General features: G+C 43.0%; 2 protein-coding genes across 2 annotated transcripts; one reads left to right on the top strand and one right to left on the bottom strand.

Moving 5' to 3' along the window:
- Positions 1-1,844: 1,844 nt before the first annotated feature.
- HMGN1 (high mobility group nucleosome binding domain 1) lies at positions 1,845-15,416 on the bottom strand. Its single transcript, XM_074995954.1, has 6 exons — positions 15,198-15,416; positions 14,786-14,818; positions 14,670-14,699; positions 14,530-14,592; positions 11,759-11,890; positions 1,845-2,971 (listed from the first exon to the last, which is right to left on the bottom strand). The coding sequence occupies exons 1-6, from the start codon at positions 15,210-15,212 to the stop codon at positions 2,924-2,926; spliced, it is 321 nt and encodes a 106-aa protein (XP_074852055.1). The 5' UTR covers positions 15,213-15,416; the 3' UTR covers positions 1,845-2,923.
- A 174-nt stretch (positions 15,417-15,590) lies between these two features.
- GET1 (guided entry of tail-anchored proteins factor 1) lies at positions 15,591-26,229 on the top strand. The gene is made up of 5 exons (XM_074995946.1): positions 15,591-15,810; positions 17,451-17,616; positions 18,976-19,043; positions 20,555-20,669; positions 23,611-26,229. Exons 1-5 carry the CDS (start codon positions 15,721-15,723, stop codon positions 23,682-23,684), a joined length of 513 nt encoding a protein of 170 aa, XP_074852047.1. The 5' UTR covers positions 15,591-15,720; the 3' UTR covers positions 23,685-26,229.
- Positions 26,230-26,868: the final 639 nt, after the last annotated feature.

The following is a 26,868-nucleotide window of genomic DNA, read 5'->3' as shown; positions in this document are numbered from 1 at the left end:
GGGACATATGCAGGGTTGGCTTAGGAGAGCTGACCTGCTTCTGTCAGATGTGCTGTATTGATGTGCATGTTCATCTGTTCTAGAGTGGGAAAACCCAGCCCTGGGGAATCTAGGTCTTACAGGACAGCTCCACTGGAAGGGAACTTTTAGAAGTAAGCTGTAGAGCTTCGTACAAGAACAGAAGTGATGCTAGTAGTACACATTGATAGCACTCCCCCCATGCCCAAAGAGTAACCCTAATAAATAAGCACACCCCAAAGTAACAGGCAGATCTGGTGATCGTTTCCGAGCTCTGTGTGCTACCTATGCTCTGCTCTAAACCTCAGTTTTACATCTCCCACTGGTGGGAGCCACAGCCAATGGGAGCTGCAAGGAAGGTGCCTGCAGGCAGACTTGGAGCTAGGAGCTGAGCCCACCTGGCAAGCACCACCCTGCACTCTCCCAGTGCAGCTCTCCTCCACAACTCCTGCCTTGGGGAAGTAGGAGGGACCAAAACTGCCAAAGCAGTAGCCAGTGCACCTAGCCTGGGGGCTGCCTAACCCATGGAACCCACAGCTTCTGCGACTTCCAGAACAAACATAAAGCCTCAGAGATAAACAGATCTGTCCTAGATAAAAGCACATGAATTTACTTCAATCCACATTAGCTGTAAACAAAGGTAAATAATCACAGGTTCTCTCAAGTCTGAACTGAGACAAAGAACAAACACAGCTCCTGAACTCTACACAAGAGACTGAATGCCCAGGTAGCGTCTCTGACTTGTAAGGCAAATAAATCCCTTTTAAAAAAAAAAAAGGAACAGAGACTCCAAATTGACTCTTCATCTTAAGGAGACAAATGGGTTACTTACTTTGAGTTTTAACAATGATTCTTCAAGATGTGTTCCTCTGAGTGTATTTTATTGATTCCCGAGCAGCGTCCAGCAGCGGAACTACAACTTTGGAGTCAAGTCCGATGTGTGTGATAGTAGTGTGCAAAGAATTTGGCATTGGTAACAATCTCCCAAGGATGGATCAGTGTTCTGCAAAAGTGGGTGCAGACGGCCAGCTAGCTGCTTTGGAAAGTTCTAATATAAGGATATCAGAAAGGTGATCAAAGTGACTGACCTTAGAGTACGTGCATGCTAAAGATGAGGTCATTACAACTAGTTACAGGAGTTTAGTACAGGCAGAGACCCACCTAGGGAGTCTTACAGCAGTTTCTGCTCAGATTTTTTTCATGTCTGCAATGGAGAGTCGGTCTTGGAAATATTCTGAAAACTCTCGTTCTGTCAAAAAATAAACCCCAAGCTCCCCTCTTGTTGAGTTTATGGAGGATGGCCTCCCTATTATCCTGACTGGCTGTGTCTACTTTAGACAGTTTTGTCGACAGAAGGCTCCTTCTGTCGACATGACTCAGGGAGCATCTACACATAAAATGTTCCATCAACAGCATCTCAACAGAACTTTGCATTCGTCTCAACAGCTTTATCCTTTGAAAATTTGAGAAACAACACTTCTGTCGACAAAACTCTGATGACAGAAGTGTAATGTATGCACTCCTGTTGACAGAAAGGGATTCCAGTTCCCCAGGCAGCCCTGTTTGTAGAGCTTCCGGTCAGCTGTTCTGTCAACTGAGGGCAGGGCGGTCTGACCGCACTCTGTCAATCTGCTTTTGTGAGTAGATGCACTTTGGAGACAGAGTTTCTGATGACACGACAGACGTTATTGTCGACGGGTGCTTCTAGTGTAGACGTAGCCATTAAGTTTGGGATTCAAGGCTGGAAGCTGAACAAGCAGATTTCTGTATGAATTACCTGAGTCACTTCAGTCAAACAGGGCTACAAAAGCAACGTCCTTTTATAATCAAGGTTTTATTGGCTCTTGTTTGGTGATCAGTACAAAGACACACCAGGAACAGTTATATAACTTCATTTTTCTACATTTTTAATCTTTTAAGAACTTATTTCACTGACTTTTCATCTTACCCTGCGTTGTCAAAACAGTCCTTTAAAACTGGACATGATGGGCAAGTATCTTGCATGCTGACATATGAAGTTAGGTCTGCTACACTGAAAGTTTCACCTATTCAGGGCTCATCTACACTCACAGCACAGTTGCACGGTTGCAGTTGTGCAGCTGTAATGTCTAGAAAAGCTGAGAGGAGAGCTTCTTCTATTCATGAAGGCACTCTGCTTCTCAAGGGGCAATAGCTATGCTGATGACCCCAGCTCTCCCATTGACATAGTTCTGTAAATACCGGGAGTTAAGTTAGTATAATTGCTACTTGGGGGATGGACTTTCTGAACACTTGAGCAATGCAGTTATACAGACATAAGTTTTTAGCGTAGACCAGAGCTCAGTAACATCAAACTCCCTATATGCCCAATAAAGGTTTCCAATCTTTCACTGCACAGTTACAAAGTTATTGAAAAAAAATAAAACTTTTACTACTACAAATGACTGTCACAGATAATACAGAATTCTGAAAAGGAGATCCAATACCGAGGAGCAATTTCATTACAGAAGTAGCTCTACAGAAACAGTAGATATAGATAAGTAATTAAAGCGTTAAGACATTTTTAACTTACGATTTCAAAATTTGGTTTGTGTCATTCCTCACTTAAGAGGCTATAAAAACCATCCCTCACAGTCCATGGAATTAACTGTAATGATAATTGCAAAGCATCTCCCTATCTAACATTCTATTAACTTCAGTCTAAACAGAAAACAGACAACCAGTACATTATTTTATCTCTTGAAAAACACATTTAGATTTATCTAATTATGTAAAAAATGGCTCTGGCAGGACTTCCTCCTTTTTAAAATGTGTCCTTCAGAACTGTTAAAAACCTGCATTTACAAAAGAGTTGATAAAAATATGCCTCTGAATTGTACAAAGAAAGTAGGTATTGGGACCACTGAGAAAAGACTTGGTAAAATTATTATTGAGACTTGGCTTCTTTCTCTCTTGTGGCATCAGACCCTGGCGCCTGAAAAAAGGGAAGGTGGAATAGAGAACATTTAGTATAACAGTTTCCTGAGAAATCTCCGTTTTAGTTCACATGCAATATCTAATAATAAAAAAGCGCGATAGCTTCAGAAAGACTTGATTTTGCTCCAAAATATACCTGATTTGTTCATCAGATATTTAGGACAAATGGTCACTATTTTTTGGTCTTCACAAATTTTCACTCACCGTAACCAGTCATTAATGAACCAGCCTCAGTCCCCTCTGTAGAACACCATCAAACACAAATGAACAAAGTATCTGGTCTCACTTTAAAAAAAAAAAAAAATTAAAGAAATCTGCTCTTCATATCTATTCTAGAATCCTCATACCTTTCCAGACTTAAAGGTGAAGGATTTTTTTTTTTGTTAAAGGAGCAAATTTCAGTAACTGCTGCCATTAAGGGTCCCGTATGTGTGCTCTGCCCAGCTCTGCACCTCATACACAACCCCCCTCACATACACCCTTCTGGCCAGTCTTGCACCTACACCACTTCCAGTTGTGGAACTGTGAAAACTAAAAATGGGTGATCATTGTTGACTTCCACATGTATGTGTCAAGGACAGGGATCAGAAACCTGCAACTCCAGGTCCGCATTCAGCTCTTTAAGGAGTCATTTGTGGCTCCAGATGCTAACTCCTCTGCGGCTCTGGATGCTGAAATGATACCCCGCCCCGCCCACTGCTGCTGGAACAAGAGCTGATATCTCCAGGCTGGCCAGCGCTTGCCCCTCCCTTCTCCATCTCCTCACACATGTGACCAGGAGAGCAGCAGAGGGTGGGGCTGGCAAGAGCTCAACTCATCCTCCTGCCCTCTCACATCTGGGCAGGGTAGTTGGAGGGCAGGGGGGTAGAGGAGGAGCATGTGCGCCTGTGTGTTTTGGCACAGCTCCTCTCCCTGCAGGCTCCGGCTCCCATTTGGGCTTGAGCAAAGTGTGGAGCAGTGGGCTGTGGTGAACAGGATCCCACTTGGGATAGGCATGCAGTGGCTTGGGTGTCTCTTACTACTACTACCACCTCCCACACCTGCTCACTCAGTTTTAAAGTGTAGATTCTCAAATGTTTTTGGGTCACATCTGAAATGCGAACTTCCTTCATAGACCACCACCTGCCCTTGCATTTGTGAAAAGATATCTCTTTGGCAGAGTCATCAATTGCTTATGTGGAAAAATATTATCAGGAACGTGTTTAACGTATTTGTCCATTTAATGTGGTTTAGTAACTGGAAATAGAAGAGATAGGTAAATGCTGCAGTGGAATGCAATAAAGAAGTTAGAGACTAGGGGAGAATTAGTAACATGTTTCAAAAGAGATATTTTATAATAAAATAAAAATTAAGATCATGAAATGTTATTTCTATACAAATGAAAAGAGCATCCATTGTAAATAAGATTACTATAATATATGCTCCTAAATTGACCCCCTTTGGATTCCCAGTTAATTTCTGGAACTTATTGCAACTAGATAGGACTGATCTTGGAGCTTACTAGGACTCAGGAAAGGTTAAATATTTACATGGATAATGAGGACATCCAGAATTACATTACATCTTTTCTGTGCAAGAGACATAATGTATTGTAAATGCTTGTTTCAGGTCATATCAGAAGTCAACTTCTAGCTGAGTGGCTTTAAGAGGAAGCTTCTGCTATGGTCAGGCTATTTCATATCTGTTCACTATAAGGTTTTTAACTACTTTTCTCTGCAGCATTAGCAGAAACAGTTTGTAGTGCTGAATGGATCAGAGATTTGATTTAATATGGCAATCCCCAGGGATGAAGTAAAATTCATTCGTCCCCACTATGGGAGTTGAGGGGGGGATGACAAATTTATTAGGTACTGAGCTTTTGTGGCTAAGACCTGTTTTATCATGTTTATCAAACTTTGTTTTAAATAAAGTAAAATATTAATATATGTACAAAACAAAAGGTTGCAACAGTCTTTACAAAAGGGGTGGGAAACCTTTTTTGGATTGAAATCACTGATCCACCAGGCTGGTGGTGGGGAGAAGGAATCAGGCAGGGGCCACACAAAGGTGAGAGGCAAAAAGCCAAAGAACACCCTCCACTCCCAACCCCTCACTGGAGTGGCAGCCCATCTGAAACACCTCACTTCCTCTGCACTCAGGGAGGAAGGACCAAAGTTCACAGTTTCCCACAAGCCAGTAACTGCTCAGTGGTCCTGGGGCTAGCAGATTTTGTGAGGCCCCTAGGCTCAAGGGAAGGGGGGAACAAATATTAGGGGTTTAGCGTGGGAGTGGGCTGCTGGGAAATGGGTCACAGATGGAGATGCAGGGTCTAGGTGCATAGGGCGGTCTGGGCAGGAGAGAGTTGGGAGCGTGGGGGTCTGGTGACGAGAAAGGATGGAGGGGGCATCTAGCTAGGAGGAAGGGTACAGGAGAAGGCTGGGTTTGTGGGGGTCTGGCCAGGAGGGGGCTGAGGTGGACAGCTGGGCAGGGAAGGGATAGGAGTCTGAGCAGGAGCCTACTGGGCCTGGCAGAGTTGGCCCAGGCTGAGGAGGGAAATGGATGTGGGGTTAGTTCACCTGACTTGCTCTCCACAGTGCTTGCAGGTAGTGCCCTCCACTACTTCCACGGACCGTAATTTTGGCAAATGTGAGCAGTGGGAAAACCTTCACACAAGTGGTTGATGGTGCTATATTCCCCCAGCCAGAAGGGAAGCAGCAGTGTGTAGAGTCTCATTTATTTCCCCATGCAAATTGGTCTGGCTGCGGGGTATGGGGCTCCTCCCCACCCCCCACCACAGTAAGGTGGTGCTCAAAGAACAAGATTGTGGAGCAGTGGGTGTGTGTGAGAATGGGCACCACAGAGCTGGAGCACCAGTGTGAGCTCTCTGTTGCAGGGAAGAGGACTGCCCTGAGCCTCATGGCCACCCAGTAACGGTCTGTTAACCACAGTTTGAGAACCAGTGTCCTGGAGATGAGCATATCTTTAAAGAAAGGTGTTAAAACATATTCTACACTGCTGTATTTGCATTCTACTTCAACGATTTCAAGACTCCTAACATGTTTTAAGACAAAGTGATCATGTCATAGTATTCTTAAATGTAGATGTCTATCCATGCAGATATGTAATTAGACATGCAAACTGACTAATAGCCGCAGAACTATACTATGTCCAGATCAAGCCAGTATTTTGGCACTTATCTTCAAAAGAATGAATGCATACAAGCTTAATAATGTAAGAATGGCCATACTAAGTCAGACCAATGTTTCATCTAGCCCAATATCTTGTCTTCTGACAGTGGCCAAGGCCAAGTGCCCCAGAGAGATTAAGCAGAGCAGGTCATCTTCAAATGATCCATTACCCAAAGCACAATCCCAGCTTCTGGCAAACAAAAGGCTTGGGCACTTGAAAGTCAGGTTTTGCATCTCTACCCTCCCTGGCTAAAAGCCACTGATGGACATACCCACCACAAACGTATCCCATTCTTTTTTGAAGAGGTAGCATTTACGTCATCTAGATAGGTGAATTCATTGCATCTTTTACTAGAACATTACTGTACAAATGTCACGTTTAAAATAAATATCAGTTGAATTTATTTCTTGCTAATAAGAGGTTTTAGAGAAGCGGAAGATTCTATTTATCCACAATCCCAAAAGACCAGGATAGGCACACTATAAGTCTCCTTATAACATCTGTTAGTATACCTCAACCTGATCTGGAGTACGCTTTTCTAGGAACAAGGTGCTGCATGCTCCATGTCTATTTACAACCACTGGCCTCTCTCTCACAGAGCTAAGGAAAGGGTTAATTTTCTCCCCAATTTATTTCATACAGGATACATAAATATTTTATCTTGTTTATAACAGGATGTCCAAATGCGGTGAAGATAAACTACACTTAGACTTGTCTACACCTAATTTTCGTTCCAATTTAACCATCTCTTCTTCAAGTGATGTCTCTATAGGTGCAATATTGTACGTGACTAGAAAGCAGTGCCCCAGTGGGAAAGCCAGAGCTTCAGTGCAGCATGTACAGCAGAAGATAGGACAGTGTGTCCTAGGAGAGTGTCTGCCCTGGTGTTGAGAATAATAATGTAGTGACATGCAAAAGCATCTCTTGATGCCCAGCTGCCCACTTTGCAAAATGGCAGCAATGGGGACGTTAGAGAGAAAGGCAATAGAAGTAGAAAGTGAGCAGGAACGATGTGCTCTAATTGCTGTAGGAAGCTGCTGAGTGTGTAGTTGGTAGGCTGGATGTATGCACAGCAAAATTCACTTGGAAAAGCACTGCTTTGAGACAGCTGTGCCCTTGGTCACTGAAGGAATAAACATGGTGATTTTTGGAACAGTTTTGTCTTGTGTAGGTAGAAAGCTAACGCTCACTTGACATTTAGGGTGTGTAGCGGTGCCTCCTACTGGTTGCTGTGAGGATTTGAGAAGAAGCAAGGAAAGCGAATAGGTGGAGATGGAAAGCTGGAACCTTGGATAAAAACCTCGTATGTTGGTTAACTTTAGCTTTATGAAAATGTAAAATAATTTGAACATGCCTGAAATTGTCAACAAAAGTAGGGGCATGGGGGAATGATAGGTGAAGAGAAATGTAATATTGTTGAAACTTCATCCTTCTGTTCTTTCTCCTCATTTGGTCCTGGGGAGGCTCAGTTTCTGGTGAGCAAGGGATTGATGGAGAAGACAAAGGTGTAGGTCTCTGACTTTGCTCCATGGGAAGCTTCCTGAATTGTGCTCTGTAAATGTCAGAGAGGTCCCAATATTGCCAGTGTGTGTGTGGTGGAGAGAAAAGGGGGGCACAGTAGAATGTGGGGTTGCATCGATCATGGTGTACACTACAGCTGTTGTCCAGTGCTAATCACACCCTGTGAAAATATGAAGATGAAGCTGTTTATTACTGTCTGGCATAAGACAACATGACAGAGCCTCTTCTTCCCCCCTTAATACTGGGGGAAGTACTTCTTTTGGCTAAAGGGAGGTGTGGTGAGTATACAGGGGAGAATGGAAGTGTGTGTGTTGGCAGGGGTAGATGTATCTTACATGTCTGAGTCACCTAGCCTCAGACACAAGCAGGTCTTTAGAGTATCTGAATTCCTGTGGAGGTGGAAGGATCATTGGTACCAGTGCACAATCTGGGCTAGAGAGATGCATTTCCTTGAGCAGCCAGCAGGTGGAGCTAGACTTGCCCAATGCCAAGGCTGGCCTGGCACCAGTGGTTTCACCGTTGCACAGGACTTGCTCTGTGCTGATCACTTCTTTCAAAAGAGCGCGTCCACACACAGAAACACAAATCAAAAGAGTGATCTGTTCTTTTAAAAGAGTGTCCACACAACCCCCCACCCCCAAAAGAACAGGCTGTGATTGAAAAAAAAAAAAAAAAAAAAATCAGGCCCCATGAGAACTACTCTTTTGAAAGAAGGGCCCTGAGGAGCCTCTACACACATTTCCTTTCAAAAGAAGGCATTCTTCCTAAAATGGAACTGGAAGAGCGCTTTCAAAAGGAGTAATGCATTCTTTCAATTTACTTTCAAAAGAATTTTTGCGTGTAGACGCTCTGCAGGATCTTTCGAAAGAACTTGCTAGTGTCGATGTAGCCTTTCTGGGTGCTATAGCTTCTAAAGTTGATCTGTCGCAGTCTCCACCACTGAAAGAGAACAAAGGCGTAGGCCTGGCCGGTTATGGTCCTTAGATCACTGTACTGTGCCAGAGGTATGCAGAGGGCGGTGGGGCTATATGTTCATGCTTGATGGGCTGTGTGTCAAAGTGTGAGGATGCCCACTTTTTCTAATCAGAGGCTACGCCTACACTTACAGATATAAAATTGAATTTAACTCTGGGTTTTACAAATTCAGTTTTGAACGTCCTCACTTCCCACAAAGTCAAGTTAGTGCTGCCACACTGGAGTGGCCAAACAGCGCCTGTTGCAGCAGTGCATTGTGGGAACCCACCCCACAGTTCGGTTAGCCCTGCATTCTGCACTCTCCCCCCCAGGTCCTGCTGCATGCCCACTGCTGGCAGCGCTCACCCAGCTGCCTGGTTACCAGGTCCCCACAGCTTGGGGGAGCCAGGAAACTGACCGGTGCTGCTGCAACTGGCTCATGGGAGCCAAGCACAAACAGGGAAAGCCAAGTGCTGAGCTCATCAGTTTCCCAGCTCCTTCTAGTGGCAGGGAGCTGGCAGCCAGGTGCAGCAGCACCCATTAGCCTCTGGAGGCTAATGAATTCAATTAAAAGACATGGTGCTTCCATACTGGCCTTCATTCAAGGAGTTAAATTCAAACTTCACACTATACCCACCCAGTTCCAACAATATTATGCTAATTGATATTAGTGCTCCCTAAGTTGATCTAATGGTATTTACAGTCACATGGTACAACTGAGCTAACTGCCTTAAATTCAAATTTATCTGGTAGCGCAGACATAGCCAGAAATGACTATCTTTGAGAGGAACACAAGAAATGAGAACTGATAGACAGCTTGTCAGAGTGAGATGGTCACACTGTGGGAGGGTCTGGGCTTGCGTCCAATACTGGAGATTGTGTCTTAACAAAGAAGATTCACTATGTCTTGGCCTTTTCTGGTCCCGACAGCCAAGTGGTGGCTTTGGGAATACTTTTGTGAGATATGTCCCTCTCCCAAATAAGCGACACACTGTAACTGGCCATCCACTACCAGGAATTCAGTCTAGCAGGAGACACGTCTTAATACCTGGAAAATCCAGGCATAAGGTTGAGGGGACAGCTTCCAGGCAGGAAGCTGGGAACAGAAATCTAAGCTATGGAATAACAGTAAAAATACAGCATAAAGAAAAACATTTCTACTAAGCAAAAGGTAGCACTAACCCCACTAATACTGACAGATAAAGCATTACAGTAGACGACTCCCTCCCCCCGAGTTTTGCGAGGATTGTGCTCCTGTGCACTCACTTAAGTCGAATTTCGTGCAAGTACACCAGGAACCAAGTAGCAGCCTGGTTCGCAGCTCCCCTGGGCTTGTGGGAGCCAGGGGAAGCTACACACCTTTCAATGTGCACTTAACTCATGTTAGCGCAAGGTAAGCGGAAATCGAAATCACGCTTATCGGGGGTCTAATGTATTTACTGAGGGTAAAGAAGATGCAGGCTCTGCTGTGGATTTGGCCCCAGACCCAGGAGGTAGAGAAGGAATAGAGAGGGTTGTTGAACCACATAGCACTCACTCTCTATATCTGTGTGTGTTTGTGAGGATGATGGACAGACACAGTCTGATGGGCACAAAAGACCTCTTACCCCAATGGAAGGGGATGCTCCACTTTTTACAGTGGAGCACCCATAGGGATATCACTTGATGAACAACTGCTGAATTCCACAAATGCTATTTCTGACTGTTGTTTGGCCATTTTCAGATAATAATCAGTGCGCATGCTCAAATATAATCTTACGTTAATTTCACAATTTCAATTATGCAAGCTAATTAAAATTAAGTACTGAGCCCAGAGACACTACGTTAGCATCCCAGTGAAGTGAATCAAACAGTTGATGTTGCAGACAATGTGAAAAGAGCTCTAAGAAGGTTTCTGAATTTGCATCAGCTATCCTTCTAAAGCAGGGTTGTGGAACTGGTTTTTGGTCGGGGACCACACACCAACCCTCATTAACCTGGCTTGTAGACTGCCGGCATTCTCGCTGCAGTCCCTGAGACACCAAAACTTGCTGCAGGCCAGATTGCAGGCCATCAGTTCCCCATCCCTTTCAGGTGAGTCAGAGGATAAAGCCACTGAGGTTGTTCAAAAAAACTTCTGTTGGCTATTGTGAGACAGGGAAGTGTGGCAGGCGATTGAACATGGGGCAATTTTTTGTGAGATGTTTTTCCGCTTTCTATAGAAAACACTGTTTTGTTGAAGATTTTGGTCAAAAAAAAGTTGTAGCACTTCATGGGAGTTGTATTCAAGCAGCAAACTACTCCCTCTCCTCCCTGGGCTGGAATCCCCAGATCTGCATTACGGAAGATGGGGGAGTCTCCTCTCTGGGCAAGGGCTGTGCACAACATGAAATTCCTAGTCATCATGTCTTATGCAAGATGCGCTCCATGTGGGGATCTCAGCCCACAAGTGACAAGACATGAGGTGCAAATTACAACTCAGATGAGGTTCTATTAACATATCTAGCTGAAATCTAATTTTGAATTTTTACTGAAAGCTATTTTCTGTGGAAATAGAGTTTATGAAAATGTCTAATTTTTCCAGATGAAAAGATTCCAATGATTTTTCACACCAGTTCTGGTATCTGTATATCTTCCATTAAAGTCAATAGAAGATAAAAAAATAAATTCCCTAGACCGCTACAAAAAAAAAATTCAGCAATATACAAATACATGTAACATTATGCAGAAACAATCTGATGTTAGGTCTTTGGGCCATAATGAAATCAGATGTCTGACAGATGTTTAGATTAACTAGTGCACTGTACAAACTCTTCAAAAGAATCTTTTCAATGGATCAGGGTCAGCAACTTTTCCAAGGCAGAATACCGAGTGCCAGTGATACTTCTTAAAGTCACTAATAGTCCTACTTAAAACAGCTCCATTAATAAATAAATTAAGATAGAGAGCTTTAACATTTAGGTGGTGGTTGACAGCATCAGCTGGTCTTTTGTTAATCCACAGGCAGCTTGGCTTTCAGGAAGCTCCCCGCTGCATGGGGGAGGAGGATGACAGGAACTCCCACCTTGCATACTGATGAAAATCAGATTGCGCACTACTCTTGGCACCCGTGCCAGGGGCTGCTGACCCCTATTCTAGTTTAAGACTAAAACTAGCACCATACCTCTGCATTGTTAGTTTCTCCATTTTCTGCAGGCAAGTTGTTCTTTGTTTCTTCTTGATTCATCTCCTCAATCTGTTTTCCTTTTGGTCCCTTTTTCCCCTTGGATTGAGCTTTCCTGTCCTCAGATTTATCCTACAATAAAACGAATGTAAGAATTTAGAAAACTTTTTAAAATGAGATAGTCAATTCTCAATGTTATAAAAACTTTCAAACTACATACTCCATAACCAGTGAAGGAAGTTTCCACATACATTAAAATAAACTGCCTCCATTCCAGAAGACGACATAGTCAAACTGGGATCAGAAACCACTTATAAGCAAAAGTCAGTAGTGATTTCTCAAAACCCACAAGCACTATACAGTTTGATGAGTAGCAATGTGTTCGAGAGGCTTAATACCAAGGAAAATACATGTTAAAAGAAAGAATTTAAGTGTTAGTAGAATTGCACTGAAAAGCTTGCAGACTCCATGACTTCACTGTGCTAACATTTTAACAAACATAATAATAATGCCAGCCCTTCTATTTCAGAAGCACCAAACACATCAAGCTTTTGTCCTCTTTTTATAATTTAGTAGAATGAATGCACTAGTGCAGAAAAATATTTTCAAGACCACTTGCAACAGCCAGCTGGAGTAGGCTATGTATTTTTGCCCAAACTAGTATGATTAAGCCAGAGATTTCTTCTGACCAACTGGAAATATTTCACAGTACGAGCTTCCCAACAAACTTCATACCATTTCATTGCAGTCTAATGCGTGCTTCAACTGATACACAGTTTGAAAATATTTAGTACAGCAATATAGTTATAACACCTAAATGAGAGAGGGGAGTAGACTTCTGCTAACCAAGAGCAGCTGCAGAAAACAGGGGAATGACTGTATGAGTCCTTGGGTCCTGTCATGCAAGCAGGGGGCTGGACTTGATGACTTCGAGGTCCCTTCCAGTACTATGACAATCTTACCGATATTCACTGTAAGCGAACAACAGATTAAGACTTGTTACTGTTTTTAGACAGGAACATTTAAGAATTCAGCACTAATAACAATGTATTAAAAAGAAACAGGCAAAGAGAATGCAATGCCTTTGCTTATCTAAAGAGTAGAATTTTTAGCTATGACACTGCTATATTTCAACACTTCACACAGGCTTTTATTTGGCACAACAGTATTATCTAATAAGAACAGGCTTTATCAGACATTATACAATCGTTGCTCTACACAAATACTAACAACTACTTATAACTGAATCATAGTAAATAGGTTTCTGGATGGAACAGCCATAGGAAGGAATATGTTAACTGGGGATATAAATGGAAACCAAGACACATATCAGCCAATCTTCACACCTTTCCTACATTTTAATGTAAAGCCTTCTATTCACGATGTCTTTATGCTTCTCTTCATTTCTAAAATTGAGGTCAAGAGACTAGAAAAAAAGGGTTTCTTAAATCTGAAGTTTTAAAGTGGATAATCCTAGTATTCTCAGTTCATTCATACTGCACATACAGTAAACCTGTGACACGAGCAATTTTGACTTGCACTTAACTCACATTAACCCCCAACCCTGCTCACTACCCACACAGGCCTCCGGCTCACCCCACCCCCCCAGGGCCCAGCTATGGCTCCAGCTCAATAATCTCCCCTGACTCCCACCACTGGTTCAAATCCTGAGCCAACTCAACACCCAAGCACAGCTCTGGTTCATTCAACACCCCCCCCCCCGCCCCCTCACACATGGCTCCAGTTCCCTCCCCCACCCTGGTTCAAACCTCATCTCCCATCCTGGTTCAAACCCCTAACAGCACAGCTCACCACCCAAGCATCGATCTGGCTCACCGCCCCCTGCCCGCCCTCACCCCACACTCAGCTCCACCAAACACAGCCCTAACCCACACCAGGCTTAACCCCCCTGCCTCCCTCTCACAGCCCCAACCCACCACCAGGCTTAACCCTACCCCAAGCCTCAGGACTTACCTTTCAAAAAGGAGCTCCATGCGCTCCTGCTGCTTCTCCAGCTACAGAATGTGCTTTCCTCTGGGGAAAAGCAGCTCCCGACTTACACAACATTCGAGGTATGTGAGGGTGTGTGAGAACACAACCCTCGCATAAATCAAAGCACTACCATATAGTTACATACTTCCTTCATAAGTACATTTACAGAAAATATTATGAGAATACTCATTTCATAGCTCTAACAGCATAGCTAAAACCTAAGTGTTTTTTCCATAGACAAGATTCAATTCAGTAGGAAATAGAACATTTTCCCTGTTTTGCATATATATCTAGATAGCAAAGCATCTTCACCATATGAAATGCAGGACCACCACTGAATCAGCACAATGCAGCAATACATATTGACATGCTCTGAGTTAATGGTCACTCTAATAAAAGATCAAACACGTTTTATAGCGTTAAATCGATTTCTATGCAGTCTTTTAAAATGGAAGTACATACACACTCTGGCATTCAGTTCACCATAAAAGCACAACCTGTTTTGTAGGTAGTTGCCATGGTATCAAAGCAATGTGCTAAAACTCTCACCTCTCTCAGACAATTACAAAGAGTTCCCCAAAAAAGGCAAAGATCTAACAGAGATGGACTACAACTTTGGCGGTTCTGTTCCCAACACAGAGCGCTTGGTACCAACAGCTGTTTAGGGATCAGGCTCATCCCTGCACGTTGGTCCCTGGCGGTAAGTAAAGGGCAACATCCAAATGAAACCAGTGCTAGATTCAGAGGTGCCACCAGAACAACAGCTCCCTCCCACTCACCTTTGCAGCTGCTGCTGCTTTCGCCTTTTTCGGCTTGGGCTCGGGTTTGGCAGGGGCAGGTTTCTGGAAAGAGAGGCAGGGTCAGCGCTGACACCTCACAGCGCGCCCAGGCAGGGGCGGGAGGGGCGGTGTATACTCACAGCGGACAGGCGCGCAGACCGCCTCTTGGGCTGGAGGAAGAGAAACAGCGTGAGAGCCGCATTCCCCTTCTTGCCTCCTCCACGCACCCTCCCCCCGCCGGGCCGGCCGCTCTTACCTCCTCTCGCGCGTCGCCGACGGCCGCATTCACCTGCAAACGAACACGCCCAGGAGTGAAGGGACGAATGTGCGCACGCGCAAAGCCCAAGGTTCCCCCCCCCCGCCGCTCCTCTCCCCCACCAACGGGGCGGATTCGGCAGCGTGACGTCAGGACGCACACCGCCTTCTCGCCGCCGCGTTCGCATTTCGAACCCCCCACGTGCCGCCGAGTCCAATGACTACCGAAAGTTCCAGTGGGGCAGCTGTCGCGAGCCGGGCAAGGCCCCGTTCGGGCCCGGCTGGCGCCGCGGCGGGAAGCGATGCCCCAGGCGCATTTGGACCCGAGCCCCCAGAAGCGCGCGTCCCTCGGCCGAGCCCAGGAGTCTGCCCGGGGTTGGCCCCAGGCCGCGGCCAGCGGCTCCGTCCCTTACCTTTCTCTTCGGCATGGCCAGGCGAGCGGTGCCGGCCCCAAAAACCCGCTACTGCTAACGCCGGAGGTCTCCGCTGCAGCCCGCGCGCTCCTTGCCCGGGAATCTGAGTCTGCTCGGAGCCCGCCCTTCCCCCCATCCCAGCAGCGCCAGCGGCTCCGCAACAGGATCCAGCCGGATTGGGGGGAGGGGGCGCGCCCCATTCTCTGGCGACGGCGCGCGCCCATTGGGCCGAGCCTCCCGCGGGGCTTTTTTCGAATCACAACAAGCCCCTGGGGCGGGACCTGTCCCTCGCTCCGGGACAGGGGGCGGGACCCATCGCTCCAGCGAGGGGAGGGGTGAGCACTCCTCTCATTGGTCGAGGTTCCTTACGTGGCCATGCCTTCTGTCCCGCCTCCCCTGTGCAGGAGGGGGCTCGGATAGTTGGAGGTGCGCATGCGCAGTACTGGGGCAAACAGGGAGCGGGTGGAAGAACGCGGCAGCTTGCTCGTTACGGTAACGGCAGGCCGGTGGCGGTTGTGGACCGATGGCGGAGAGCAGCGCGTGGCTATTGGTGCTGAGCTCTGTATTTCTGTGCAACCTCCTCAAAATCCTTCTGCCCTCCTGCTCCTCCGTCGTAAGTGACGTCAGCGCGCCGCGCTACCACCCGCCGTAGCAACCGTCTGCAGTGCCGGGGATCAGCTCGGCCGCAGCGCGTCTCCTTGGGCCTGGGCCTGGGCCTGGGCCTGGGCGTAGAGCTGGGAGCCTTCTCTTGCGCGCAGAGATCGGCTCCCTCCGGGCCGTGGTGACTCGAGGCTGTGCAAAGCGCTGGGCTCGGGCGGCCGCTGCCGCGCGCTGGCCATTGTAGTTGACTTTCCTATTGCAGGCCCCCGCCCCAGCGGTAGGTGCTGTTTAAAGGCTCCCGCAGGAAAAGCTGCTCACCGGCTCCGGCCCAGGCTCGCTTAAGGACTTTAGCAATAGCCAGGAAACCCAACAGCCCCACGCCACGTCCCAGCAAAACCTACTGACGCACAAATAAATGAGAAGATTGGCTATGAATCAGTGGTTCGCCGCTGTCGTAGCGCTGTAGGTCTGTTCTGCCCATTTTAAGACTGGCATTGCAGAAACAGTTCAGAGAAGACCGAGAGTCGTTAAGGTCATACAAAAGCTTACGGGAGGAGAGTTTGAAGAGGTGGGGCTTGCTTTCTTTAGAAGAAAGAAAAGATGATAAACGTCGGTAGATGATCGCTATAGAAAGAGACTTGGAGAATAGAAGTGGTATAGAGGTAGACAAGAGTACAGTCAATAAAATTAAAAGTTACTAAATTAAAACTGGTAAAATGATTTTTTTAAACAATGTTTAATTAAAGCATGAAACTGTCATAATTTGCTGAGGCGAAGAATATAGCAAGAGTTGAAGAAGGAGTTAGGCATTTATGGATAGCAAGTGTATCAGATGTAATACTTAAACGTTTTGGAAGGGATAGTAAATGCTATGTATTAGTGGTTAAATTAATCTCTATTAGAGAATAGGATGAGCTGCAGGAGAGTGTCTAGGTGGAGGCAGACAGTTTCTTCCACATCTACTTAGCCCAGGGCACTGATTCTTGCACTGGCTATGTGGACCTCAGCTCTGATTCCATCTGGCAATTCCTGTGTTTTGAAGTGTTCAAACTAATCTGTCTGTAGCTTAGAGGAAGGATTTCTCTGGCCTGATCCACACTAGAAAATGTGGTCCATGTAACTATGTTGCTCGGGTGTGAAAAACCTGCAGCCCTGAATGATGGTGTTAAACTTACCTCCCCATGCACCTCATCCCCACGTTGACAAGGCTAGCTTAGATTAATGAGGTAAATCTCTTGTCAAAATACTATCTTGTGGAGAGGTTGATCATGTATACCAAAAGGACAGCTCTCCATATGGTGGTCTTCGCTGAAGTGCTGCAGCGGTGCACATGTATTGCTTAATGCATTTTTAAGTGTAGACAAGTACTTAGTGTCTGAACCTCAACAGTAGACCTCCATTTCATAGCTTAACAAAGGCAGATTTTGTTGATTATTGAGACTGTGTATTTAATGAAGATTTTCTCTGCAGAGTAGGAGTAAAGGTGATTTTGTTACATGAGGTTTTAAATCTTTCAGCTGATACTGTAAACTTATTCTGTGGTATAATTTTTAAACTGTACAAGTATATTGAAAGTATCGTGTTTGCTCTTTGTGTATTTAAGAAAATATATACTAAATTCTGACTAACTGATAGAGCCTCTTTTCTTCATAGATATCCAGGTTGCTACAGAAGGATGCAGAGCAGGAATCCCAGATGAGAGCTGAAATTCAAAATATGAAGCAAGAACTTTCAACCATTAGTATGATGGATGAGTTTGCTAGATATGCCAGACTGGAAAGAAAGATTAACAAAATGACTGACAAACTTAAAACTCATGGTAGAGTGAAATATTTACCACTTGTTCAGTTTACCTAAAACACTTTTTCCAAGTATGTGTTTTTATTTTTATAGTATTTGCCCTTAATTGTAGTAGTTTTCATGTTTTTTCTTTATCCATTTGCATTGTTCTGTGTTTGTGGCTTTTGTTTTTTCTTTTAATTTCATGATCGTATTAGCACTTTTTATTTCTTTTGACCATAACTGAGAGGTTGGAATTTAGCATCTCCGAGCCACAGCTTAGAGTGGAAGGGTCTTTCAGAGGAATTCACAAGGAAGCTGAGACAGGAGACAAGTTTTCGTTTTTCTACCTCTGAGCTAGTCAGAACACCTAAAATTTTTTGAGTTCAGTTCAAAACAGCAGTGTACCTTTCAGCTAAGGAAGTCAGCCACTTGGTTGCAAAAAAGGCGGCGGGGGGGTTGTTTTTGTTTTGTTTTGTGGGGTTTTTTTCCCACAGTAGGATAATTACTTCATGTTAATAATCCATTTGTAAAATCTTAGTGGAGACAAGGCACTGACTGGAAATTATAGTACAAAGTAAATGATATGCCACGTGCCTGTCGTTGAGTTCACCTAGTTTACCTCTTGGTAAAGTATGGTGTCTTGACCCTATACAGTTGTTTAATAAAGCTTTTGGCCTCCAGAACCACAAGTTTAAAGCATCCTTTTGCTGGATTTCCTTCTATTGCTCTGGAGCACCACAGCAATTGAAACTTGGATTGGAATAAGTGTCTTTTTGATCAGGTGTAATATTTGTCTGGCTAAGTTGCATTTGCAAATCACACTAAAATGACCTTTCCTTCTGAATGAGATCCTGTGCATAGGCTAGTACAAGACAACTGCCCCATGCTTTGGGAACCCCGCTCTTCTTGGGGCTGCAGAAGCACAAGGTAGATGGTAGCCTGGGGGACTAACAAGGGGTCTGGAGCCAGCAGCAGGAGTTGAGCCCACAAGCAGAGCAACCCAAGGGGGTTTTGGGGAAAGAGTGGAGATAGGCTTGGGGAGGAAGGGTAATGTCCGAAGCCCTGCAGTCCCCTGGGACATCCATGTCCTTAGTTACACACATTACGTTGTCTAATTACGCCATTACAGCATTTCAGACGTTCCCCTGGCAACTTTAAAGAAATTACCTTACTCGCAGAGCACTATTCCATAGCATACCCTGATCTGTCTCGTAATGGAAAGAATGCCTGTGTTTTCCAATAATAAATTGCCAGTGACAACACACAGATAGGAGTATAATCCTTGAACAGATATTTTTATTTGGAAAGTGAAATATGAATAATTTACCAGTTTGAGAGAAGTATCTTTACTGTTTTATCAATAATATAGATGGCACTATTTCTTTTCTTTTTATAGTGAAAGCACGAACTGCTCAATTAGCCAAAATAAAGTGGGTGATAAATATTGCATTCTACATTTTACAAGTAAGTAAACACTTTATTTTTGATTTTATAGAATGTGGATTACTAAAATACAATGATATTTTACCATTCTGCAGCTACTGGCTAGTATTTTTGCTATGGATCTTACTGTGACACAGCTGTTCTACTGTAGCTGCACTGCTGTAATGTCTCCTGGATAGCTGCCCTAAGATGGTAAGGGAGAACTCTCCCATCAGCAGAATTAAACCACCCCCACTGAGCATCAGTAACCTTGTTGGCAGGAGACATTCAATGACAGTGCTGTCCACACTGGCACTTTGGTTGGTAAAACTTACATTGGTCAGGTGTGGGCTTTTTCCACCCTCACTAACAAAAATTTTGTCAATAAAAGAGGTAATGTAGACAAAGCCTTAATTGTGTATTGTCATTCTGACCCTATGTAGCATGACAGCATCTCATCAGTAAACTCTTACTTGAAAATTGCTGATACCAGGGTGGTATTTTGGGTGTGTGTAGATTTTTTGAGTTGGATTATGTCTGGTGTGCAATTGTCTGGCTTTGGTGGAGAGGAGGCATCTTGCTGTGTCTTTTATGTCATTGCTGTTACTTACATCAAAGGCAGCTGGACCCCAGGATAAGTGCTCTCTGTTTTTGTCAGCTGGGCTAATTGCACTGCCTTATTAAAGGTTTGATTTACCATTGTAAGACTGTTTATAGCTACTTATAGTTTTGCTAGACTTCAACCATTTGGACTGAAGTTTTCCTTCAAGGACTGCTTAGATGCATATCTAGCATGAAACTTGAACTATTCCAATTCATTTTTAGTCTCTCTGCTAAGACTCCATACAAATGACCATTAGAACACATTTTGTGTGGGGCAGGAAGGGGCATTCCCTTGATCTGGACACCAGTCTAGTTCAGGGGATCTCAGACATTGCTGCACCACACCTCCCTTCTAACAAACAAAAGTTACACAAGGCAGAGTCTGAAGCTTGAGCATTGCCAAGCTTTTCCACCCTGTGCCCTGGCCACAGTCCAAGAGCTTCAGCTCCAGGCAGGGGCCCTATAACCTCAATTCTGCCACCCAGGCCTGAAGCCCTTGGGCTTCAGCACTGGGCCCCAGCAAGTCAGCCTTGGAGACTCCTTTAAAAGTGATTGCAGCCCCATTTGGGGTTTTCACTAAAAGTTTTAGAACTGCTGCTCTGGTTCAGAGTAGATTATAAGATCAAAGTCTATCACATTGTAATAGCTTTTGATAACTATTTAGCTAGACTAGAATTGACTGAGCGTCTACTGATAAAAAGCACCATTTTTCCATGAACCAACAAGTCCCCCAAGAAGTTCTGGTGTTGACATTTTAATATCATGAGTGTAGTTAAGATGATATAAGTAGCAACCAGATTGTCACAATTTTTTGTACTTTTATTGTCAGAATTTTATGTTTGCCAGTTTCATTGCATTTGATAATAACTCATTTTAATTTGCTGCCACAAAATTTGAAATGTGAACATACTTTCATTTATTGCCCTAGCTAATGAGAATTTCCATTCCAGGCTGCCTTGATGATCTCACTAATTTGGAAATATTATTCGGAGCCGGTTACTGTACTGCCAAGCAAATGGCTAGCCCCAATGGAGCGTTTAGTAGCCTTTCCTACAGGAGTGGCAGGTAAGATTGTTTTTAAGTAGTACACATTTTTCTTCTCTTCAAGTGAATGTGGATACCAATAACGTAATGAGAAAGGATACAGAGTTTAAAAATGCTTTCCTTACCTGTCTTTCAGATAACAGAGAATTTTAAACTACACCTTTACTGGTCAGGCTTCTGGATTGTACTGCAATTTTATTGCCTAGTAACAGACAATAGAGGCTACTTTCATATTATGGGAATTTTGGAAAAAGTGATCAGAGAAGGAACAACCTCTTCTCAGCCTTCTTTGCTGAAGGAAACATGGGTGCCGGAGGGCCTAGCAACAGAAATACATTGAGATACGCTCATCCCTCATTAAATTAGTACTTTACTTACAAGTACTTGCTAAAACTAGGGACACATGCTTGCCTTTGTTCACTAGATGAGTGAACTCCATTCCCCCCCCCCCGCCCCGTCACCAAGTTTTAACCTTCCCTCCCACTCAGGGCCCCAAACTGCCCCTAGCCTTTAACCCTCTCCAACCCCCTCCCCTCCAAACCCAAAGTTTGCTTACCTTTCAAGAGCAGTGCCACATGCTGCCACTCCTTTGCTGAATTAGGAGCGCTTGCAACCAGTAAAAGACTTTTACATGTATTTTAATGGGAATTTAGTGTCCCTCTTATGAGTTTTCACCTGTGAGTGGAAAGTTGGGAAACCAATTGTGCTCATATAGCGAGGGGTGAGTGTATTTCCTTTCTTGAAGTGTGTGCGCATGTTTTTTTACACTGAAGCAAGCATAAGCAGTTCCTGAAGCATCGCTGGATATCTGGGTCTCTTTTACGAATCTCATTTGCCATGTTTTTATATTGGGTATTTCTTTCTTGGCCATTATTAGCAGACTAAGCACATCCTTTATTTGCTTTTATGAGAAACTTAGAGTTTTCTTTGTTATGTTAAAACTAAAAAGATAGTTGAGGAAATTTATGTAGGAGAGGTAAAATAGAGATCAGTTGTGGGGAGGGTTAGCTCAGTGGTTTGAGCATTGGCCTGCTAAACCCAGGGTTTTGAATTCAGTCTTTGAGGGGGCCATTTAGGGGTCTGGGACACCAAAAAAAAAAAAAGGGCAGGGGCGGGGATGGTGTTTGGTCCTACCAAGCAGTCAGGGGACTGGACTCAGTGACCTCCTGAGATCCCGTCCAGTTTTATGAGATGTGTATCTCCATATATAGATAGATAATCAACTAACAAAAGCCACAATATCCCATTAGATTAATCGTGTACTAGTCATACATGAAGGTAAAACAAAACAAAACAAATGCTCTATGACTGACTCCTATTTCCATTGAAGTCAATGACTTCTTTACATAGACACTGAAGAATTTAGTGTTTAGCGAGAGACTTTGGCAAACAATTTGAAAGGAGTCAGGTCCAAACTTCTGTGTACTTTACATCTCTAGTATTGTCTTCCTCATCTTTAACAATGTCACTTTCAAGCTCAGTTTGGAAGGAGAGGTTAAAATAAATTTTTTGGCCGCACAGCCTTATAGTAAGTTGAAGATTCAAGGTTTCCCTGAGATCTTGCGTCCATTTTTTCTGAATAGGGACCGTGGCTACTGAATATTGATGAGCTGAACAGACAGGCAGACTGTAAAGACAATATAGCATGTATATATACGCCCACAAGCCAAATCACAGGTGGCAGGTTTTGCTTTAAGCCTATATATGCCAATGGTGGCCTCTTCAAAGGATTCTAAATAATGTTGCTATCTTTTTAACATTTAATAGCTTTCTTGAATGGTCCCTATTCAGCATGGCATCTTGCTGAAACAGGGCTTTATTTCTGTGGTACTGGGAAGAATTAGTCTTTGAAAGTCATTTACTTAAATAATACATAAAGTTTTGAACAGTTCTGTTCCTTTTCTGCGTCTCGTCTTTTTCTTTTGTCTTGGTTGATAATCAGGGAAAGCTATTGCTCTTGCTAATGCTTCTAAATTATGTTGCTGCCAGAACAGAAATATTTAAAGCCGATAGAAAAGAATCTTTTTTCCAACTCTATCCCAAGAAAATAATCATTTTTTTTAAACCTGATACTGAATTGACATAGCATAAAATTTTAAAAACTTACAAAAAGAGATGCTAAATTACACAATGAACAAAAAGCTCATTTATAATCTTTCCCTTTGTGTTTTGTTTTGTTTTACCAGTCTATAGTGGATTGTGCTATCTGATCGGTCAGCGTCAAGTGGCATTGTAATGCTGTTGTGAAATGTCAAGAAAATCCAGCTTTCAGTTAAAAGTAATTCTTCTACTTTCTAAGAATTTGGCAGTCTTTTTAAAAAATGTGTACATCTGTACATTCTCTTGGAAACAACAGTTCTCTTCAGTTTTGAAATAGTTTTTGCGAAGAATTATATTTTCCATTTTTTTGGATATAAGATTCCTATTGCTGAGCTTCCTGATATACTTCAGCTAGGAAAAGCTCTATTATGTGGAACATAACTGCTTTAAGTCAACACTGTTAGTTTTAATAGGAAGGCTATTTAAAACAGCCAGACAAGTAGATCTGGAGTCATGGTCCAGTAGTGATAGAATTGTTAATTTTTCCACTGGGATGCATATTTAAATCATTGCTTTAAGAAAACTGAGCATTCTCGGTTAACATTCTTTTTACTCACCTTGATTGTTTTTTAATTTTAATGAAGGTTCTGTGATAGTGCTCCCTTTCTATTGCATCTTTAGCTTCAGTAACAAATTTTATATTTCTAATCTCGTGTGTTTTGGAAACTGAGAATATGTATGCCATACACAGTACCTCTGAGTTAGTATCATATTCAGGAATTTGAGTTTCTCTCAGAACAGCTATGAACACCTTTTTCCCCCTTGATTTCTTACAATTTTTTGAAACCTTCTAAGTGACTTATGAAAGTTAGAGGGAGGTGTGTGTGTGTGTGTTACTAATCTACATCATGTCTCCCATTAGGTGGCGTTGGAATTACATGCTGGCTTGTGGTGTGTAACAAAGTTGTGGCCATTATGCTTCACCCTTTCAGCTGAGAAGCAATCCATGAATTCTGAACTGCATATCCATTATGCAAGTTAGAAGGTGGAGCCCTGAAGTCTTTTATGAGAGACAAAATACAGAGCTTGCACTAAGTATGTTCATTGTTGATGTAAAGGGGAAAGCCCTCTCCATCTAAGGAAACAGTTGTATACAGTGTAATAATTAAGCATGAATTAACTTTCATCTTTGATTATTTCAGTTGAGTATTTATGAATAAGCTTTATTGGTCATACCCTCTTGACTTATCCTCCAACTTCTTAGTTATCAGTTTTTAAAAATAACATTACTTTTGTTTGATAAAGCCTCATTTTGTTGTTGACTACTATGTACGCTGGTTAATGCAGAAACAAGAATCAGTCCTTACAGTTTCTCTAAGAATCTGCTGCAGTGCTGGATTAATTATATCTTTTGGGGTTTTGCTGTTTCTTTGGAGGGAATCTGGAAACTGATTTAACACGTTTTACAAAAAAAAAAACAAAGAAAACCTTTTGGTAGAGTGGTATGTAGATTCATTGATTAGTTTCAAATGTGATGTGTGGACTTAACATTGCAGACTTCAGCATGTGTGGGCTGTCTAATAAGATGCACCATCAATGTGATTGAAATCTAATGTTGTCCCCAGCCCTCTCTACTGCCAGATACATGGTGTCTGGCTACTTGTTCCTATTTGCTCCCAAATTCCACTTGTTTGAGCATATTGTGCCTTGTCTCCCAAATAGCTCTTCCTATCCCTGGACCTGATTCTCGCTGCCGTCAAAATACTTCTCTTCCCCCTACTTTGAGAGAACATCAGTCTGGTCCATAGTCTGGTCCCGAAGTCTCTTCCTCTTCCTGCCTTGGCTCAAGAGGGAGAAAAGCTGTAGTCTCAGGCATGACAGAGTACAGTCTCAGCTTGCATTGTGTGGGAAGCAGTGACGTGGCTAATCTCCTCGTTTTATGGTTGAGAGGGAGAAGTAGGAAATGTTTAAAGGTTAGGAAGAAGAGCAAACGCTAATATTTCAAAATATGAGTAGTATCATCTTCCACGGTACCCTACAAGGTAAAAATTAAGTCAGGGACTTGGGTTTCTAAAGCAACATAAAATCTTGACGAAAATTAGCAGAGGAAAAAACTTTACTTTTTGGTGTGAATCCTCTCTCCCCAATGCTAAGATATAGCAAACAGGCTTGATGCATGTGGTCATATAGGGTAAGGGAGGACAGAATCTTCCCCTAGTAGCCTGTCAAACTAATAAAAACTGATTTGCAACTGGTGGGCTATGCTGTTGCCCATGTGTCATTTTGTTTCTGGAAGGCCAGTGGATTTATAGAATCACTGGTTCACAAGTCCTGCATGCCTCTGCACTGGCATGGAAAAAACCCATATGAAAGAGGGAATGTAACTCTCCGGGCATAGCTTCCAGGAACCCTGCCACATGTGTTTTCCCTGAGAGCAATGAACCTGCACCTCTTTTGCTACATTCAACTTCCTTTATAGTCCTAGAGGGTGTGCCCAAATCTCATACCCTTCCTCCCCTCTGTTCCCACCCCAGGAACTGTGTTCAGGGAATGAATTCCTAAGGTCATTGTATGTTTTGTGTATATGCATGAAATGTTTTTCTTTGTATGTAATTTTAACTTGGTTTTTATGTTGGTTATATGGAACAGGATGTTATTTATGCAAAAAAATATGCAGCACCAAAAAACCACAGGATTGAGAAGCCCTGTCCTGTTGCTGCTGCATTAAATAAGGTTGTTTGTGTCATATTTATTTTAATTAAAGCATTGAAAAGGTTAGTGTGCATTTTATTGGTAGATAATTGATAGTTCCTATCTAAAGAGAGATGCAAGGCAATGCTATGTTATATACATAAACTTTGAAGCACTGAAGATGGATTGTTTTAAACCTGCCATCAGCACTAGCCCCTAAGATGCATCTGCTCGTGCTCAAAAATCTTGTTTCATTTATTTTGGAATGGAAGGAGCACTATCTTTTTCCAAAAGAAAAGCTGCATTATAAATAATTTTCTTACTGTGCCAAATCTTGCTCTATTTATTCTCACAATTAATCCCATTGATATGTCTTGTTAAAGTCCTGTGAGAACAAGGACGAGCAAGTTTTGGCTCTGAACTGTGAACAGATGTGTTGGGTTAAGGTATTTTTGAATATGACTGCTCCATATGCCTGTTTTGGCTCTAACCACACGAGAAAATTACTGGTATTTCATAAATAGTCTTTAAGCACTTTTGATTTCACTAAATCAACTATCTTTAGAGTATTTCATTCCAAACTTTAATCAGTGTCTTGTCTCAAATTCGGAGTGTTCATCAGGTACTCAAACACTTACGTGAACACATCCTGAGTATCTTAATTCTGAAAAATGAGTAGAATTTGTTACATGGTAATTGAAGTTCACACTACTGTTCCTAAATGTCCTTGGGTTTTTTGAAAATTAAAGACTTTTTTTTTTCCCTTTTCTGACCCTTTGTACAGACCTGAAACATCCTACTTTGTGTTTTGTACATATTAAAACAAAAAATAAAAAAGTGAAAAAGACAAGGCTGCTTGAGAATTGGGAACTTTCTGCTTTTGTGAAACAACATATTCAGATGGTAAAATACTACAAGCTTGAATTCAGGGGTTGTGGGGTGACCATGCAATCTGCTGTGAACAATCCTAACTTTCATGAGCAATGAGTGAAGCTTTGGAGTTTTTTGAAGTTAGTGAAAATATAATTTTATTTATTTGACTTTTTGGAAGATTATTTCAGAACTGAATTTTGACTTATTTTATCAGGGCCAAATAACAACCAGCTAGCTGACAAATGTGACTTAGAAAGCCAGACTGAAGTGAATGATCTTTCATTTAAAAGGCTGCCTGTCATGCCTGAAGATCGGTAGGCTTTATGAATGATTGAATTCCAGAGCTGAAGATTTTTCACTAAAAAAGGCTTGCTATTCGGCTCCAGCATTTCAGCTTTAGTCTTGTAGCATTTGAATTAACATTCATCTGACACAAGATGACTGAAATGCTTTAGCTTTTAGGATCATGCCACTATTGGATAAAAATATAGCTTACATATTTACTTTAAAAAATTTACTTTAAAAAATCACGGGTGCGTGCCCTGATCTGACAAAATGCTTAAGTACTTGTATAACTTCAAGCCGGAATAGTTACAGTCATGTCACTAGGATTACT

Source organism: Carettochelys insculpta, chromosome 1 (genome assembly GCF_033958435.1).
Source record: "Carettochelys insculpta isolate YL-2023 chromosome 1, ASM3395843v1, whole genome shotgun sequence".
In the NCBI taxonomy this organism is placed as follows: Eukaryota; Metazoa; Chordata; order Testudines; family Carettochelyidae; genus Carettochelys; species Carettochelys insculpta.
The sequence above is the reverse complement of the archived record's forward strand: the minus strand, read 5'-3'. Positions and strand labels throughout refer to the sequence as shown.